The following is a 16,435-nucleotide window of genomic DNA, read 5'->3' as shown; positions in this document are numbered from 1 at the left end:
TCCTGCTGCACCTGCAGTAAAAGCCAAGCTTACTTGATCACAAAACCCAGGAGGTTTATCAGAAGCTTTACCCTTCTGCAGCAGGCAGTGTGCACAGTAGTACATGCCTTGGTCATTTTGTTTCTATTTTCCCTGAATTAAGCTGTCCCACTCCTTTGCAGCTGCACACCTTTTAATAAATGCTGCCTATTCTGTCGTCATTTGTTACCTGTTTTCTGCACAGAGCACTGCAGTACTCTTGTGGCATTTTGCAGAAGCTGAGGTGATTTTCTGCATTTCTGAAAGTTTGGCTCATGACTGGTTTTCAGGCCGAGAAGAGATTCCACTCTGTGCTGAACGCAAGTCACAGTTGCCTTCTGGTGATAGACCACGTCTGTAGAGTCCTACCTCTACTGCAGACTTGCTGAGAAATCATGCATCAGTTGCTTCAGCATGCTGTGAATGTCCAAGTTCAAAAGTATCACCAGTGAGAGGAATGTATTTCTCCTATAGCATAAAAAACATTGAATTGTTATTTATGTCTCACCAAGCATCAGAAAGCACTAGTCTGGAAAGTGAGTTTTCTCTTACGGCCAGTGTCTTGCTTGATTATGAAATTAGCTAGAAAGTAACATTTGTGGAGAGATTTCAGGAAATTAAAACAATCTGTACTTGAGATAAATACAAAACTTGGAAGCATTTTTGAAAACAACTTGAAGCATCTTGCTTCAGTGTTGACTCCTGCAAATAACCAGAGGCAATACATTAGAACCAGAAAATCTAGACTTCCTGGAATATATTGATGTTTTCCCAAACTCTAAGTTCAAAACAAAATTGTCTAAATGTCCACTGCATTTTGAGTCAATGCGAAAATGATTGCCTGAATACTTTTTATTCATCATCACTAGTAGGCCAATTATTTTAATTGTACTGGCAAAATTCCCAACATTACCATATCACAGAATCATGGAACTGTCAAGAGTTGGAAGGGGCCTCTAGAGATCATCCAGTCTAACACCCCTGCTAAATCTGGATGCCCTAGAGCACATTACCCAGGGCTGCATCCAGGCAGGTCTTGAATATCTCCAGAGAAGGGGCCTTCACACCCTCCCTGGGCAGCCTGTTCCACTGCTCTGTCACCCTCGCAAGAAAGAAGTTTTTCCTCATCTTTAAATGGAACTTCCTGTGGTCCATCTGGTGCCCTTTGCCTTGTCCTGTCCCTGGGAACTACTGAAGAGTCTGGCTCCATCCTCCTTGCACCCACCCTGTATATACTTAGAGGCATTAATAAGGTCTTCTCTCAGCCTTTTCTTCCCCAGGCTAAAGAGTCCCAGCTCTCTCAGCCTTCCCAGGTAAGAGAGATGCTCCAATCCCCCAGTCACCTTTGTTCCTCTCTACTAGACTCTCTCTAGTAGTTTCCTGTCTCTCTTGAACTGTGGAGCCCAGAGCTGGATGCAGTATTCCAGAGGTGGCCTCACCAGGGCAGAGTAGAGGGGGAGAATGACCTCTCTCTACCCACTGGCCACACTCTTCCTCATGCACCTCAGGATTCCATTGGCCTTCTTGGTGGCCAGGGCACATTGTCTTTGTGCTTGCCAAAGTACTAATCCTTTGAATTTGGTTAAACACACTGCTGAAGATGCAGAAAACCAGCAGAGCATACACTCCTCTTTCTTTGGTATTTTTGGCTTCGACCTGGGACATAGGGATAAAAGTTGATTTCAGAAGTTGAAATTCAATTTATTTTAAATGTGGCATTTTTCAGGATCAGTTTTCATAACAGAAAAATACAGAACCTAAGGGCCAAAAACTGTCCTATAAGAAGAGCTTGCTCAACCCCACGTCTGGATTTGAGGGCCACCAGAATCAAGTTTACAGAGAAATTAGAAGTGGGAAAAAAAGGGAAGGGAAGGAAAAAGGAAAGGGAAGGAAAGAGGAGAGGGAAGGGAAGGGAAGGGAAGGGAAGGGAAGGGAAGGGAAGGGAAGGAAAGGAAAGGAAAGGAAAGGAAAGGAAAGAGGAAAGGAAAGGAAAGGAAAGGAAAGGAAAGGAAAGGAAAGGAAAGGAAAGGAAAGGAAAGGAAAGGAAAGGAAAGGAAAGGAAAGGAAAGGAAAGGAAAGGAAAGGAAAGGAAAGGAAAGGAAAGGAAAGGAAAGGAAAGGAAAGGAAAGGAAAGGAAAGGAAAGGAAAGGAAAGGAAAGGAAAGGAAAGGAAAGGAAAGGAAAGGAAAGGAAAGGAAAGGAAAGGAAAGGAAAACCCCAACAAATCATATTGGGTGACATTCAAAAAAATAAACAAACGTTGAATACACTTCCTATTCAGATAAAATGCTTGGCACACTTTTGGTAACAAAATCACTTCAAGCTGTAACTCTGTACAGTTTAAATGAGTTTATTTTACAGGAGTTCCCTTTAACAAATAAGCATAGGTCATATGAGAGGTCACTTGTAGAAGCAGGACAGCCAGTTCTGCCAAACCCTATTTCTACAAGAGCTCATACCATGTCTAACTGGAAGTTGCCTTCCAGTAGCAACTCATGCCACATTGTACTCAGTTTCTTCCATAGATACATGCTGGTACCTCAGCCTTGTGTTAGTTTGTAGAAAACACTGAGCTGAACCCTCGTGTTTCCAAGGGGACTTCAGCCACGCCTTGAGCTGGCTAGCACAAGACAATGTCACATAGGTAAACATAAAAAAGCCTTAGTGTGTCACACTGCTCAATCTAATAAACTTCACTGAGAAACTGAATTGTCTGGGCCAATTACAGGGGCAGAAGGACAAGAATGCTGTTGTGTTTAATTTCATCCACTAGCATCAGCATGTCTTGACAAGAAATTTTGATTTATCTGTATGACACAAGACCAAAAAAAGGTCCAGTTAAGCTTGAGATAAACTCTGTGTACAAGAGCAAGTCAGACCCAGTTTTGTTTCTTCTGAATTTTCGTGTCTAACCAACATGCCAGTGTGAGAGACCTTGCACTGGTCTTTCATTAATGGGCTAAGACAGGCACTTCCAATGTGCAATGTAAGGAACTCAAGTGGGTTGCAATACTCTGAGATTTAACAAAAAGGAGTAAAGATAATCTCTCTCCTAAGTGAGGAACCTCAGGGGAGTGATGCCCCAAGAATATGATGAGATGAACGTCCAGCTTTGCAGGAGCTCACAGCTCCTTTAGTAACTACTACATTTTAAAGTCCTGTGTAAACGAATTCTTGGAATCGTTGCTTTCAGTGCTGCAGTGTGAACGTAGCAATTTTCAAGCCAAAAACCTCTAGGCAATGGTTTCAGTGCTGTGTCTTCTGTTCCAGGTCCTTTGTCTTTCCCCAGTCCTTAACCGTGTGTTGGATATTCCACCTCTGCCCTGTGCAGTTCTGCATTACAAGTCTGTATGAAGCTGCATTGTCTGATGTGATTTCCAGGCATCTTTTAGTTCTCCTGTTCGTTACAGATGACCCCTACAAAAGGAAAGGATATATGAGAGAATCTGAGGGATGATAAACATAGTACTTAGTCAGGAAGCCATTTTCTTGGCCTCTATAAATGTCTCTGAGAAACACTAATAGGTCATAGACCTGAAATAAAAATGTTGCATGTTCCTCGGGCTGATGATGCATGACAGCTTATGGAATTCCCCAACGCATATTAAAATATATTTGGAAGTTTATTTTGTGGCAGTTTCATTGGAATTGGGAGAGATGGATGGTGGTGTTTGTTTTTTGGGGGATGTTTGGGTCTTTTTTTTAGAGTTCAAAAAGTAATATAAGTAAATTTTAATACTGCATCCTGTTTTGAAAGAAGAAAACTAGTAACAGGTTAAGACAATATTCGTCTCTTATCTCTAAGTCAATATTTCAGTACCAATTACTGGAAATGGGGTGTGGTCAAGTCAACTCATCATGCTGGAAAGGAAGATGAGATTTTTTTGTAAAGGGTTGGGCTCCAGAACAAATAGGATCTTAAATAATTGCTTCAGGCAGCCAGTTGTTTCTCTGTGATAATGCTTGATGTGCACAAGGAGCTGAAGGTTTACTTTTAAGGTGGGTCTAAATCTTCTGGAAACATTCCTGGAACTTAGTGTCTATGTTCTGTAGCTACAGACCAGACTAAAGATAAAGGAAGCCCCATGTTAGTGGAATCCCTGCAGGCCATGTAGGTCTGTATTATTTGGTGCATATCACTGAAAACTTTCTGGTTCACCAATTCAATTCCTCTATTCTTTACCACTGTCTCACAAAATTTGCCTCCTGCTTAGTTTTTCCCTGAGAGAGATATACAATAAGTAGGCCCATGCATTAGATGTAAAATTAATTGATTTAAAATTACATAAAACTAACAAGGTTTGAGTTGTCTGAGAGAGGAGAAGCTGCATGGCTGCCTTTCCTTCCTCTCCCTCCATCATTATTGCTGCTGCCCAAGCTAGCATTATATTCTGTATATTCTGAATATGAATATGGATGATGAAAGTATCCCTTGGGATCTTAAGCATGTCAGCATTGGCTGGCATAGAATCTGCACAAAGAGAGAAAAGTGCACAGGGCACAGAGGCTCTGATCCCCAGCTGTAACCTAAGGTCTGAAAGGATGAATAGAGCCTGATCCCCAACTAAGGATTTCCATCCTGAGACTCTGGTACAGAAGACAATACCAGAGAGTGAGCAGGACAAGGCATCAGCCTGCTTTTTCCCTATGCCCAATAGGTCTCATGAGGAGTTGGGGAAGACAGGAGGTATACAGTGCAGAGAGTTCCTAATGTATAGTCAGACCATCAAAAGCAATAGAGCCAACTGGGCTTGCACATGCCCTGCCCATTAGCTGAATTGTGATAACAGAGCAAGTGACTGTTTTTTTTCAGCCCAGCTAAAAATTAAAATACTTAAAACCTTCAGCAAAAGGCTTAAACCATCTGATTCCACCAAGGCTGAAAGACAAATAAAAAAAAAAAAGTGGTTATAGTTCAGACAATAAGTGAGAACTGGTTAAATTCTGGTAACTCAGACAGCTTTAATTGTGTGACCATTCCTTGTTTTTAATATCACACATCCCTGAAGACTCCATCAGCTTCTTGAAGTTGCACCTGCAAGTCTTGAAACTGGGGCAACGTTATTCAGAAGCAAACTGCTTTTCAAGGGAAGCATCTACCCATTCGTTATAATGGGAAAATTTATTGAAATGTGGGAATATAGAAATCTACCTACCTGCTTAAAATCCCAGTAGAGGTTCAGGCCTTTATTCAGAGCTGTATTACATTGCTCTAAAACGGGCAGGTCCCCATTCCCAGGGTCTGTTAGACATCTATCAACTGTATTACGTCGGGCATGTAATCCTCCTACATATATTTCTCCGGTGCTATGATAAAAGATGTGCTGAAAGCAAGGTGACACCACTGTAAGTGAAGTAAGGTACCATTGAAATTTCATCAGCAGATGATAGCACACAGTTCCAAAACTGACATTTAGAGGTATCAGATGTACAGCACCAGCATTCACTGATCTCTCAGTAATGAAACCAGGATCAATTTGACCCTATGCAATATCTTTCAGCTCTCCAATGGAAAAAAAACAAAACAAAACAAAACAAAAACAACAAGATGCTTACAACAGAATAGTCACATTTTGCTTCCCTCCTACAGATAGGACAGGCAGTGAGGTGTGAGGAAGAGCTCAGTCTCTCTCCTATTCATCCCAGTCAACAAGATTCATCAATAAACAAGCTCAGTGAGTATCAACATGAGGTCTCACAATTTTTTTGCAAAGCTTAGTTTAATGTACTTAGATCTCCAGAGGAACCTGCTCTGCTGGCAGTTGCACTGGGGAGCAGAATTTAACAAAATAAAGGTTAAGATACCCCTTTAGATAGCACAGAGATAATAGTTTTGAAGTGCATATGTCATGGTCCTGTGGAGGCTGGAAAGGAACAGTTAGCAACAGCTCATAGGTGAAGATCTGACCCGTTGCTCGCATTACCTGTGGTGAGTATGCGTGACAGGAATACATAATTGGTGTGTTTCCAGGGACAGGGCCTTGATCAATACAGATATCTTCTTTCAGGGTGTTTTTCATCTGCAGAATTAAACAGGAAATTTACTATGAAGAACAGCAATCCTGTTTTCAACACCTCACTGCAAATTTTAGAAACTGTCCTGAGAGCAAAGTCAGTTTATTTAGAGCTCTGGAACAAATCTGGAATGAAAAGATACAGTATGGATTTAGAATCTCAGATTACTTTGGTAGAAATTATTCATCACAGCAAAAAATAAAAGCAAATCTAAGGTCTTTCAGGGACTCACTGACATTATGCCATGTAGCAGTATGTCAGCAGTCACCAAGCAACTCCGACCAGGTGAGCATCACTGCACAGCTCCAACAAGGTAAGCAAGCTTGGGTCTAGAAAATATATTAAGAAGCCACTGCAGCCTGAATGATTAGTTGTGTCTTTCACAATCAGTAGCCTGACTTCCAGTGTATTATATGCTACTTTGATTCATGTCTGCATGCTTTCCAAATTATCCTGCTAATCTCTGCAGAAAAATCTCCACTGAAAATTTCAGGGCCTTACAAAAAGATATTGATCCATTCCTGTTGATCAATAGATGAATAAAAAATGCATGTTAAGCACTTTCTCAAACTATTGTTGTGCTCCCAGCAGTACACACACCATAACCACAGTTTAGAAATTTTATATTGACAATTAACATGAAAAATACTTTAGAAAGCTTCAGTGTCTAAAAAGATGTGTAACAATCTTTTTGAAGTTTCTAAGAAAGGCATCAGCAAAATCAGCAAAACAGTGTTCACAACAGCTCTTCAGAACAGTAGTGTCAATTCTTTCATATTCTAAATAAACCAGCTCAATACTTACTGTTCCATAGCCAACAATGTTGGGAAGATATATTAAATTAGGATAAATGTTTTTTATGTACCAGTCAAAGCCTTTACAGTTCAGTTTTTTTCTTAGCTCTTTTCTGGAAGAAACATCTCCAAAGTCTATTCCGGGATTCTGCAAGAACAACATATATAATTTCAGGAGTTTAAGGTGGTCTGAGAAACTAGGGAGAAACACAAATTCATTTCTCCATGTTGTTTATTCATAACATTAAACATTTTTAAAAGTTGTTGGGATTTTTTTAAATGTACATTTTTTTAAGCTTCAGAATTTCAGACAGTGTTTTCCTACAGGCATCAATAAATTACTGAAAAACTAACATGTTATGACTTCAGAAAGATAAAGAATATCAAAAGTAGACATGGCTAAGAGCAAGATTCATACTGACCAAAAAATCTAGCTCAAAGTGAAAAACATGACAGAGCTTGAGAACAACCTTAGTTTGGTCAATAATCTGTTGACTGTGACACTCATGTCATATGGGAGCTATCAAGATTCAAACTATTGTTTCCAATACTGTGTAATTTCTTATGCGAAGTGGAAGAGCTTTAGCAAGAACGTTTGACAGAAATCAGCCCAACAGGAGTGTACAACTTGTCTTTCAGCAGTTTTGTAAAATGTAGTCTGTAACCTGAATAAGCTAGATTAGGAATTTCAAATACACCCCCAGAGGAAAGGGGTCATTCAAGATGAACAGCTTTTACTCAAGTATCATTCAGTGCTAAAACTGGTCCTTGTATTTCTACCAAGGGTTTGGTTTGTAATGACTAGCATTTTCAGATGAAAAATTCCATTCAACATCTACTCAAGGAAATACAAAGAGGTGGGAGGATATTCTTCCTTTGTGAAATATTCATAAATCCACTTAAGTGCAGGCTGGGAAAATGAATGCAGGGGTTTTTTTATTCACTGAAGTTATCAATACTCAAAAGACCTGGTCTTTACAATTCCAGCATCTTCAACAGTTTGTGCTAGAGAAAAGTTAAAAACATACTCAGAAATACTGAAGATCTGTGGCTTTTTGTGTGACCACACACTCTTTTTGTGTGACCACACACCCTTTTTGTGTGACCACACACCCTTTTTGTGTGACCACACACTCTTTTTGTGCGACCATACGCTCTTCTTGTGCGACTACACAAGCTTTTTGTGCTTTTATTTGACCACCTCTAGACTTTGGATTCCCACCTCAATGGGAAGGTTCCATGCAAAGTAGACCATGTACTTGTACTCATCCATCCACACTTCAGCTACCCGCAAGGCGTTGCGTTTGACTGCGATGCTCAAGTCCAGTAAGTAAGGCTTGTGAGCTCTTTCCAAATGAGCAATTCTTGAACACGGCAGCACTTCTACTTTACCACCACACTGCCAGGCCTAGGGCAAGAAGAAAGAATTAGAGGTGAAGTTGCTTGCAACACTTTGCACTTTTTAGTAACGTGCCCTCTTTCCTGATCCTCCCACTCCTTTGCCAGATGAACTGCAAGTCCCTCAACATCCAAATCTCCATTTCCTGCTTAAGTGAACGAAAGTAAGTTTTCAATACCTCTCATTTGTACCATGTGTAGCCCTAACACAGCTCCAAGAGAGGAAGGACGTGTTCTTTCCTCTTTTCCTTTGACATCACCGGTAACAAAACTACCCACCAGTTTCCTGTGCAAGGGACTCAGTTGGCATAAATGCAATGAGGCAAACTGGCACGTGCCTCCAGCTGATCTCACTATGAGCTAGACTGCTAAATACTGGGGTTCTGATGGGCCTGAACCCTTCAGAAACAGTGACATTGCCTGGAACAAGAGCAAAACTGATCCTTCAAATTCTTACACACTGGAGAGTACTCAAGAGAAAGAAAAAAATGCAACAAATTCCTGGAAAATACCTGCATGGAATTCAAGGAGATATCTAAGCAGGCTACAACCAGTGCTTCAAAAGCACTGAAGGTCCAGAACAAATACACCCAATCTGACTCTACATGAACCAGTGTAAGGGTGGAAGCTCTTCCAAAGGCAAGCAGCTATTCAGAACTGAACTCAAGCTGGCAAGTCCACCTGGAATGGCACAATGCAGATTTATTTTCCTAGTTTGGGGATCACCACACAATGCTCTATTCTGTGCTATAGACTTCCTTCACATGTTCACATCAAATTTTCCAGAGCTGGCAGCTGGCTAAAGAAAATAAAAAGAGGCTGCTTGTGTGCTAAGTAAGCAGATTTGAGACAAGAAACCTGCAGGATGGAAATAAACAGAGATCTTAAATACTGCTTTTTGCAGTCAATTTTCAGAGCAGATTTGTGTTTCAACAGAACTGATTCTCCATTGTTTTGACTTCCAGCATTTCTGCAAATTACTACAGAACAGTCAAACAACAGCACCACTGTGAATGGGCAATACAGAAGAAAGTGTAAACGTTTTTCAACGAAACTGAAATATTAATTCACAAACTGCCTCCAAAGTCATGAGGTGGTGACATGTGACATTTCAGTCTCACAGACAGAATCTGAAGCATGGGGTCTTTGGCCATGATCACCACGAATAATAGAAAAATGTGTCACCATCTCCAGTATAGCATAAATCCAAGTTAATACATCCACGTGACTCTGTGTGGTGCCTCACACACAGGGGACTTTGCTTAACATAATATTTAGAATGCTTGGAAGGCTTTATATATTTCCTCTCAATCATCTCTTCTATAAATCAATAAAAGATGTAATTTGGGCCTATGTCTGCTATAATGTCACGTATTTCAGGAACAGTATTTGTTCAGTTCCCTTTCCTTCAGATTATTCAACTTCTTCACATATTTCCTGTTGTATGGTCCCAAAACTCAAAACTCAACTCTGGGTGAGAACTCAGCAGTAGAAGAGAAGGATCATCTGTTCCACCCTTTCCCATCCAGCTGCATGGTACTTTTGATTCCTGCAGTCTGTTACTACCAGCTCTTTTCTGGTTGGATATTCCCTAACTTACATCTCTGTAGCTGCTTATTCCTCATGTTTCTCTTAATTACTGCTGCTTTTCTTCTTTGCACAAAGTATGCCATCCTGTTCTAGAAAAAAAACCAAACACAAACAACCCAGACTCTTTCACACGATTTGTTCAGTGTATATTGTCCACGTTATCTTTTATGTCCTTACAAATGGATAACAACAACAACAAAAAAACTGTAAGAGCTGGACAAAATGGGACCAGTGGTTGATCTACCCTAGTACTCTGTATCCCACAGTGACTGCAAACTTATTTCTGGGAAAGGTTAAGAACAAGACAAATACATACTTTACCTCTCTTAGCCCCTCAGTCATTTTCAGGTCAGTAGACTTTGCAAATCCCTATGATTCACTTTTGTTTGCTAACTCTGAGTAGGTTTTTCTTCCATAACTCTTCAGTGTCTCCACAAATTACTACAAGTTTTCTAACATCCATAATACCCTTTAGAAGGAGCTCTGCTCCTGGTGTGTTGGTCTGGTCTGCTACTGGAAGAATGAAGTACCTCCTTCTCATGTTTGTGTTGCAATGGGTTATTGGCTTTTTTGAAAGCCCCTTAGCTTTCATATTTACAGAGAAAGAGAACAATCAAGCCCATTTTCCCTAGATATTTAAGTCTTGCTAACAGGTTTATAAGTTTTGTGTCCTACCATCTTTTCTCTTTACAGATAAGCACTATGTTATTATTCTGGAAAAAAATAGAACAAAACAAAAAAACCCATAAACAACAAAACCAACCAACCACAAACAAAAAAAACAACCAAACAAAAAACCCCAAACACAAACAAACAAAAAAACAAGCAAGAAAATCCAACACAAACCAAAAACCACACAAACCACCTACAAGAAAGCCCTGCATTCTTGATTTTAAGACAGCCAAAGTTGAAGAACACATTACTTTCTAGGGCAGACAGAACTCTTTCAGGTTTTGGTTTGTTTGGGGTTTTTTTTCCTAATGCAGAACTTCATTTGAATTTATTTTATTGTATTCTTCTGTAGAGCTAAGAGACTTACACCTTCAACTTCTGCAGAGAAACACATCTCGTGAGATTCAGTATTTCAGCACGGAAGCAGGTTCTGTGTCAGGATTCAAAATCATTAAGAAATATCAGTAAAAGCCTGGTGATGAGCATTAAACACTTTTGGAAACCTGTCACCTGCCTTTAATACCCAAAATAAACCAGAACTGTTTTGAAATATTAATCCATGCTTTTGGCAATAATCAGACACCTGGGTGCTTTAATAAAACCAAACCAACACGTACTAATTTTCGCTGTTTTTTCTGAAAAGAGGTAAAAATAAGCTTACTCTTAGGCCAAGTTCCACATTTTCTCCTCCATATATGTGCATTCCACCATCCAATACACCAATCTCACCCAGAAATTTCCTGTCTGCAGCAAGAATCCCCATTATAGATGGGCTCCTGGAGAATCAAACAAGTAAAATTAGAAAGAAGCAATAATGATGGAAATAAAGTCATATCAGCTACCCACATATCACATCTTGAACTCCCAGAAGGGTTCTGGTTATACGCAAGAGATTAACAGTTTTAATTCAGGACAACACATAGATCAACATTAAAGAATCCAGAAAACAGCAAATAAAGTTGTTCAATGGGCTAAAAAGCATGATCTAGTTTCTATAAAGAATTAGATCCATTTTGAAAGGAGATGTAACAACAATTTTCACATATTTAAAATAAGAAGAAATCAAATTATAATGCAGCAAGTAAGCATTAGGTAGGATATTATTAAATTTTACCCAATATTAAGGAAACTTAAACACTAAAATCCATTGCCAGTGGGGATTGTGGAATTGCTGACAATTGAGGTTTTGAAAGAGAGGTAACTGTTTGGCAAGACCAATACCACTGTAGGTGGATCCACCTTAGAGGAAGGGAAAATGGGACTTAAAGGGGATTTAGTGCTCTTTTGATATACTCATTCTCTATAGCCCAAGAATTGTGGACACTGCTCCATGAAGCATTGTTTGACCTACATGTGGCTTGCCTTCATTCCATTCTCTTCCCAAACCATTAGCACACTATATAATGTATATATAATACAGGTGTCAATTTCACCCCCACTTCCTTCTTGCTATCTGTGCCGCCTTATCTCCAGTGCTCGCCTACCAGGTGTAGAAGTACACTCATGACGAAATCTGCCATCCCACCTGACAAACACAGTACTTTATTTTCTAATATTTTCACAGTGCTTTTACTTCTCAGGATCTACACAGTAAATTTTAAAGACCTTTATATAAATAAGGTGGGTTAGTCTGGGCTGGCTGCCACCAGGTGCCCATAAAGCTGCTCTCATTCTGTTCCCCAGCAAGACAGGGGAAAATAGGTTGAAAAATTCATGGGTCAAGATAAGGACAGGGAGGTTGTTCACCAGTTACCATATCCAGCAAAATGGGTTCAACTTGAGGAAATACTAGGTTAACTTATTGTCAATTAAAAATAAAGTAGGATAGTGAGAGAGACAAAACCAAAATTAAACCACCTTCCCATGATCACCCCTTCTTTCCAGATTCAACTTCACTCCTGACTCTTCTACCTCTTCCCCTTGCCCTGAGCAGAACTCAGGGTTGAAAAATGAGGGTTCTAGTCAGTTCATAACATTTCATCTCTGCTGCTCTTTCCTCCCGGCACACTTTCCCTGTTGCAGCATAGGGTTTTCCCATGGGATACAGTCCTTCATGAGCTACTCCAGCATGGGTCCTTGCCATGGACAGCAGTTCTTCAAGAACTGCTCCAGAATAGGTCCTTTTCCACAGTGTACAGTTCTTCAGAAGACTGCTCCAGTGTGAGTCCCACACAGGCTGTGGTTCCTGCCAGAAAAGCTGCTCCTGCCTGAGCATTTCTCCACAGGCTGAAGTTCCTGCCAAGAGTCTGCACCAGCTTGGGCTCTCCACAGGTTGCATCTTCCTCCAGTGCATATCTACCTGCTCTGCTGTGGGGTCCTTCACGGACTGCTGTGTGAACATCTCTCCAGTGTGGTCCTCCACATGCTGCAGAGGGGCAACTTTCTTCACCATGATCTTCATGGGCCATAAGGGAATCTCTGCTCTGCCACCTGGAGCATCTCCTCCCCCTCCTTCTTCACTGATCTCAGTGTCTGCAAAGCTGGTTTTCTTGTATTTCTTTCTCACTGCTCTCACTCACAACTGCTGCACAGCATTTTTCACCCTGTCTTGTTGCAGTAGCATCACCAACACTGTTGATTTGCTCAGCTTTGGACAGCACCATGTCCATTTGGAGTCAGCTGGAACAGGCTGTGTTCAACATGGGGGTACGCCCTCACTTCTTCTCACAGAAGTCACTCCTGCAGCTTCCCCCACCACCAAAAGCTTGCCACGTAAATCCAATAAAAAAGGTAGAACTAGAAAATTATTATTAGCAGATCATATATCTTGTTAGGTTTTTTGATATTGTTTGACAGATGGCTGTTAAGTGCTAAGGGACAGTCAACACCTGACATCCTGGTAGAACAAGGAAAAATCCATTTATATATTTGGCACAGATGGCTGCTGGTAACATAGTACATAAAGTAATCTCAGCAGTTAAATAAGGCAGCAAGAACAGAAGCAGATAAACTGGATCCTGAGCCTAGCAGGAAGGTGTCACTTCAACTATAAAACCTGTGTGTGCTCTGTTCATGCCTTTCTCTTGCTTTTGTGTGATACACAAGTGATAAGGGTGGTAAAAGGCTGCTCAAGATCACTGTCATCATATATCACTCCAACAACTCCAAAGAAGGAACCAGACAACTTAAATCCATGTGAGTCCTCGCAGCTCAGACATGCAATTGTCCAGCAAAGTTGTGAGATTCACTCCCTGTTGTTGGACAAGCATGGAGAGGGACCACAGTTCATCTTGTACAGCCAATAAATATCACTACTACACTCCTAGCTAAGGAACATAAGACAGAAAAATCAATGACTCAGATTGCCTAAAAATCTGACAGAAGTATCAGCATGGGGCAGATTCTGTAACACAACTCTGCAACCAGTGTGGAGATTTTTCAAGGCTGCTAAAGAACTCACACTTTCAAACCAGCTATCTAGACATAATGTGCTTCCTAGGTATCTATGCCACCACCCATGAAACATCATCTTCCCTCTGCTAGCTCTACGTTGCATATCATGTATCTTGACTCACTCTCAAATGTTATTCTTACTTACTTGACGGGAGCTGTTTCATCTTTCAGAGCATACCATTCAGCTGGTAAAGGCTCATAAAGGCACCAGAGGGCCCAGTCAAATCCATCTGCAGCCACTGCATACTGGAGAAGCTCAAAGTCATCAAAACGAATGTTGTCAAATACTGGTGATACTATGACCGTGCGATCCTCTTTTATCCGAGACAGAATAGGTTCAGCCCTGCCAAAATTAACAGTCTATTCAGCTTGAAAAAGTGGAGATCTAATGAGTAATACCAGATTTTACCACCTGTTTCTAAAACTGGGTTACCTAATGTTTTTTAAGTCATTGATTTTGGTCCCTACCAAAAGTTATATGTCAAGTCTTGGAGTACTAGTAGCCCAAATTACTAATGCCATTGCTCAGTTCTCCCACCTATTAGACAGCTTCTGCATTTTAACTGCCACTAATCATATTAGCCATAGGTTTCACATGTAACTTGCTGTGTTTATTGCTATCTGGGTCTGCTTTCTGCAGGCTTCAGGGAGTCTTCACTATCTACACTAAGAGATGAGAAGGAAGGAAGGAAAAGGAAGGGAAGGACACCCTGAGAGGTGCTGTAAGCCCTGAGGTTGATAATTCCTACTCTTTTCCCCATGCTTTGATGGCACAGCTGCTGCATGAGGGAAGGGTTGTGACAGATCAGTGAATCCCTACAATGGAAGAAGGCTCAGAAAAGATAGGAAAGGATGATGTGCTTAAAAAGGTCAGAGAAGAATGTAGGTGGTGATGACAGTGAAGGAAGCTGAATTTGTCCCTGCACTAAGGGGACTGGAGGATGGCCTCTGTGGGAAACTAAACAGTGTTATGAGTTGAGTGGGGCAACTGGTTATGTACGTGGCCTTCCTAAAATCATCAACAGAAAGTATTATTTTCCCAAGCCAGCTGGATCAACATGGGGGAAACATATCTGTGGCACAGCCCAAGACAGAGTATAAAAACTGAACACATAGCAAAATGAATTTCAAAGAGAGCCATGTACTTGAGATGGCTTCAACCTACGCCTTCCATCCCAGCAACCAGGGATGCCCAGCATCTTGACGGTGAGCATATAGAGAGTGGCAATGTGAATCACATTTGTATTGTGGTATACTGCAAATGCTCTGTTGTGCTTGCACTGTGATTTCAGTATATTGTTGTGTCACTTTTCTAAACCAAAAACCTTGTGTAAGGTCAAAAGTTTTTAAAAAGTTACATGTAATATTAATACATTAAACCCACCTCATGTGAAGTATCTAAAAGAACCCGGTCAGAGAGTATTTGACTCCTATGGAGACAGCCTTTTTGCTAGACCCCTTGGGTTAGGCCTGGAGGAACTGTCCTTATCTCTCAATACATATTCTTGACAACCCAGCTTATTTCTGTAAGTCTGGAAAGCCTTGACTAAAGGATTTCAGTATTACTTTTAAGACTGTAAGAGCTAGAGTGTATCAGTGCATTATCAAGAGAGGAGAGATCTGGATCACAAAGAACTATTTTGGCCTAAGAAGGGCTTGGAGAAGAACCCTGCTCCCAGAAAGTGAGACAACATAGTCAAAAGTCAGCCATTGAATTCAACAACCCAGAGGGGAGAGAACATAGAGATTTCACACAAAACAGTATCATAGACAAAATTACCTAACAGAATGTTAGGTAATGATAATCCTAGGTAATCCATCATCAGCCATTTTTTTTGTCTGTCTTTGCAAAAATAGACCTACAGAGCTCCAATGCACTTTCAAACTAACAAGTAACAGTAAACAAATATTATCCAAAGCTGAAAGAATCCAACCCCTTAAAAGTCTTTGGATGTTATGGCTGTCTAATATACTTATAAAGGGCCAAAGCTGCTGGCATGCAACTAAATCATCTGCATAATTCTTACATTTTTTTCTCTGCGTGAAGTCTTCTTTTCCTATAAATGTAATAAAAGTACAGACAAGATAGGCATTTCTCTCTTCCTCACAGCTTACCCAGTGTTACCCATCTGCTTTGCTACGTATTTCAAAAAGTTGTTTCCCTTTTCGTCTCAGAAATAAATGACTGTTAATTAACACAAGGAAGGCCAGAAAGGAGAACCACGTATGGGATATCTGGCACAGCTACATAGTTATACTCCTTGTTCACCTCCCTCTATCCACTTCAGAAACCACCCAACCTTCATTGTCCTACCATGCTCTGTTCACTTCAATATGGGCATCCAAAATTGCAACAACATCTGCAGTTGATGCCTCCCAGCCAGAGATCCGGGCTTGTGTTAAGCCTTGTCTTTTCTGATGTCTGATGATCTTCAGCAGCGCAGGATGCTTTGCATTGAAATTTTTCATGTGTATTTCCAAAGGTCCTTTCAGATCATCTAAAACCAGCCCCCACATTGTAATGTAAAAAAAAAAAAAAAAAAAAAAAAAAAAAAA

At 40.6% G+C, this 16,435-nt stretch overlaps 1 protein-coding gene across 1 annotated transcript in view; it reads right to left on the bottom strand.

Moving 5' to 3' along the window:
* Positions 1 to 3,263: 3,263 nt before the first annotated feature.
* GALNT8 (polypeptide N-acetylgalactosaminyltransferase 8) overlaps positions 3,264 to 16,435 on the bottom strand; it is a 21,937-nt gene continuing 8,765 nt past the window's right edge. The window contains exons 5-12 of the mRNA XM_010007181.1: positions 16,194 to 16,365; positions 14,025 to 14,222; positions 11,148 to 11,262; positions 8,049 to 8,234; positions 6,837 to 6,974; positions 5,942 to 6,037; positions 5,174 to 5,341; positions 3,264 to 3,434 (exon numbers count right to left, since the gene is read on the bottom strand). Coding sequence (XP_010005483.1) covers positions 3,264 to 3,434; positions 5,174 to 5,341; positions 5,942 to 6,037; positions 6,837 to 6,974; positions 8,049 to 8,234; positions 11,148 to 11,262; positions 14,025 to 14,222; positions 16,194 to 16,365 — 1,244 coding nt within the window. The remainder of the gene's footprint in view (positions 3,435 to 5,173; positions 5,342 to 5,941; positions 6,038 to 6,836; positions 6,975 to 8,048; positions 8,235 to 11,147; positions 11,263 to 14,024; positions 14,223 to 16,193; positions 16,366 to 16,435) is intronic.

This window comes from Chaetura pelagica, unplaced genomic scaffold (genome assembly GCF_000747805.2).
Source record: "Chaetura pelagica isolate M959 unplaced genomic scaffold, ChaPel_1.0 scaffold211, whole genome shotgun sequence".
NCBI lineage: Eukaryota > Metazoa > Chordata > Aves > Apodiformes > Apodidae > Chaetura > Chaetura pelagica.
This window is presented reverse-complemented; position numbering and strand designations above follow the sequence as displayed.